Consider the following 2,785-nt stretch of genomic DNA (forward strand, 5'->3'; position numbering starts at 1 on the left):
AAGTCACATATATGATGACAAGTGAGTGGATTACATATTGGTTAGTCATAAAGTGCATTGTGAAAGAATATGTTTTTGAAATTAATGAGAAATGGTCAAAGAACTAAGACCATCACTTTGAGTCTGATGAATAGAACTTGTGAGGTAACAAATTATGTGACACCCTACTTTCTAGCAAATCTAAATGATATTTTTATCAATTCACATTGCTCAAATTAGTTAACAAAAAGTAGCTAGTGGATAGTGACATTCATAAGCTATTTTTGGTACTTGAACACTATGAACATTTTATCAACCATCAAATTTCTGCTTTTAGAAACCTATAAAAGCATAAAACTACATGACTACATCATTAAGTGACATAAAAAGGAAACAAGGAGAAATAGAACTCAACAAAGTGATAGTAGTGTTCTTTTCTTAATATGGCAGGTGGAGCATTTGTTGATACAAGTGGAGTAAGACATTATGAAGGAAAAGTGACTGCCTTTGTGTTGATTACATGTTTTGTAGCTGCAATGGGAGGTCTTCTTTTCGGTTATGATCTCGGTATTACAGGAGGAGTGACTTCTATGGACGAATTCTTGATTAAATTCTTTCCGTCCGTGTATAAAAAAATGAAAGATGAGACACATGAAACAAGTCAATATTGCAAATTCGACGATCAACTTCTAACGTTATTCACATCTTCCCTATACCTCGCAGCATTGATTGCTTCTTTCTTTGCTGCCACGACCACAAGAGCATGGGGACGTAAGGCCTCAATGTTTATTGGTGGATTTTTTTTCTTAGTTGGTGCATTATTAAACGGATTAGCAGTTAACATTGAAATGTTAATCATCGGCCGTCTATTTCTAGGACTTGGTGTAGGATTTTGTAATCAGGTACGAATATATAACTTTTTTGTTAATTAACTTATAATTTCTATCATAGTTTTAACTTTTTTAGAGTTGAAAATTTTATATATCTAACTATATTGCTTAATATTATTGAAATAGTCGGTACCAGTGTATTTGTCTGAAATGGCTCCAGCGAATATTAGAGGAGCACTCAACATCGGCTTCCAAATGATGATTACAATTGGAATTCTAGCTGCAAATCTCATCAATTATGGCACTTCGAAGATGAAAAATGGATGGAGAGTCTCTTTAGGTCTTGGAGCAGTGCCAGCAATTATTTTATGCATAGGAGCTCTTTGTTTAGATGAAACACCAAACTCTTTGATTGAGAGAGGAGATCATGAAAAAGCAAAGTCAATGTTGAAGAGGATTCGTGGCACTCAAAACGTCGATGAGGAGTTTCAAGATCTTGTTGATGCTAGCGAGGAAGCTAGTAAGGTGGATCATCCATGGAAGAATATTTCTCAACCAGAATATAGGCCTCAACTCACTTTTTGCTCTTGCATTCCATTCTTCCAACAACTTACTGGAATTAATGTCATCATGTTTTACGCTCCCGTTCTTTTCAAGATCTTAGGCTTTGGTGACGATGCTTCGCTCATGTCTGCAGTTATTAGCGGGGGTGTCAATGTTGTTGCCACACTTGTTTCTGTCTTCACCGTCGACAAATTCGGAAGAAGATTATTATTTCTTGAGGGTGGCACACAAATGTTTATTTGTCAGGTAAAAATTTTAACACATTGATTTTGAATTTTCATATACAACAATTATGATATACTCGTCCAAATATAAATATCAGACACTCAACACCTCTTCAATCTGAAGCGTCAGTATTACATAGCATAAAATTCAACATAAACTTATTTGTGTTTGCGTGTGTGTGCTTATATAAAGTTACTAATGTTTATTTTATAATTAATCTATGGTTGTAGGTTATTATTGGAATCATGATTGCTGCAAAGTTTGGATTAACTGGCCAAGGACAATTTAGCAAAGGCGAAGCTGACATCCTTTTGTTCTTTATTTGTGCATATGTTGCGGCATTTGCATGGTCTTGGGGACCATTGGGTTGGTTAGTACCCAGTGAAATATGCGCTCTTGAGGTTCGGCCTGCAGGTCAAGCTATAAATGTTGCGGTGAACATGTTCTTCACATTTATCATTGCTCAAGTCTTCTTAACCATGCTTTGTCACTTGAAGTTCGGCCTTTTCTTTTTCTTCGCGGGTTTTGTGGTCATCATGACCGTTTTCATTGCCGTACTTTTGCCCGAGACTAAGAATGTACCGATTGAAGAAATGAATAGAGTGTGGAAGTCACATTGGTTCTGGACCAAGTTTGTTCCCGATCAAGTTGTTGTTGGTGGAAATAACAAAAAGGTTGCTCCTTGAATTTGATAGAGAATCGACTGCGATAAATAAGAAAATCGGACAATGACTACAACAAGGGACTATCGAAGAAAATGAATGAGTGGGAAAATAAATTGTAGCATTGTGCAATAAATAATGAAATCTTGATGCACTTGAAACTATTCAAGATTTTGTTGTTTTTCTTCTAAGGTTTTAGAGGAAAATTGTTATGTCCCACTTGATTTTGGTTTAATTGATGAATAATAATTTGATGTGTTGTTCTTAAGATGAATCTTTAAGTTTCTTTCTCTTATATATGTTTGAAATCATTCGTTAAAGATCTAAACAAATACAATGCAATTATCTTCTAATTGTGTCTTACATGTATTTTTAATTGTTTGTTTTAATATAAAGATGAAATGCATGTCTTGATTGTATGGATTACACAAGAAGTGGTTAATTTAAACTTTAAGACTTTTCTTAATTCTAAGCATTTTTATTTAAAAGTATTTTTTTTAGGGCTAAATATGTTTTTATCCCTCT

At 34.4% G+C, this 2,785-nt stretch overlaps 1 protein-coding gene across 1 annotated transcript; it reads left to right on the top strand.

The window, feature by feature from the left end:
• Positions 1–388: 388 nt before the first annotated feature.
• LOC131600127 (sugar transport protein 10-like) lies at positions 389–2,491 on the top strand. Its single transcript, XM_058872349.1, has 3 exons — positions 389–881; positions 996–1,619; positions 1,829–2,491. The coding sequence occupies exons 1-3, from the start codon at positions 423–425 to the stop codon at positions 2,282–2,284; spliced, it is 1,539 nt and encodes a 512-aa protein (XP_058728332.1). The 5' UTR covers positions 389–422; the 3' UTR covers positions 2,285–2,491.
• Positions 2,492–2,785: the final 294 nt, after the last annotated feature.

This window comes from Vicia villosa, linkage group LG4, assembly GCF_029867415.1.
Source record: "Vicia villosa cultivar HV-30 ecotype Madison, WI linkage group LG4, Vvil1.0, whole genome shotgun sequence".
Lineage (NCBI taxonomy): Eukaryota > Viridiplantae > Streptophyta > Magnoliopsida > Fabales > Fabaceae > Vicia > Vicia villosa.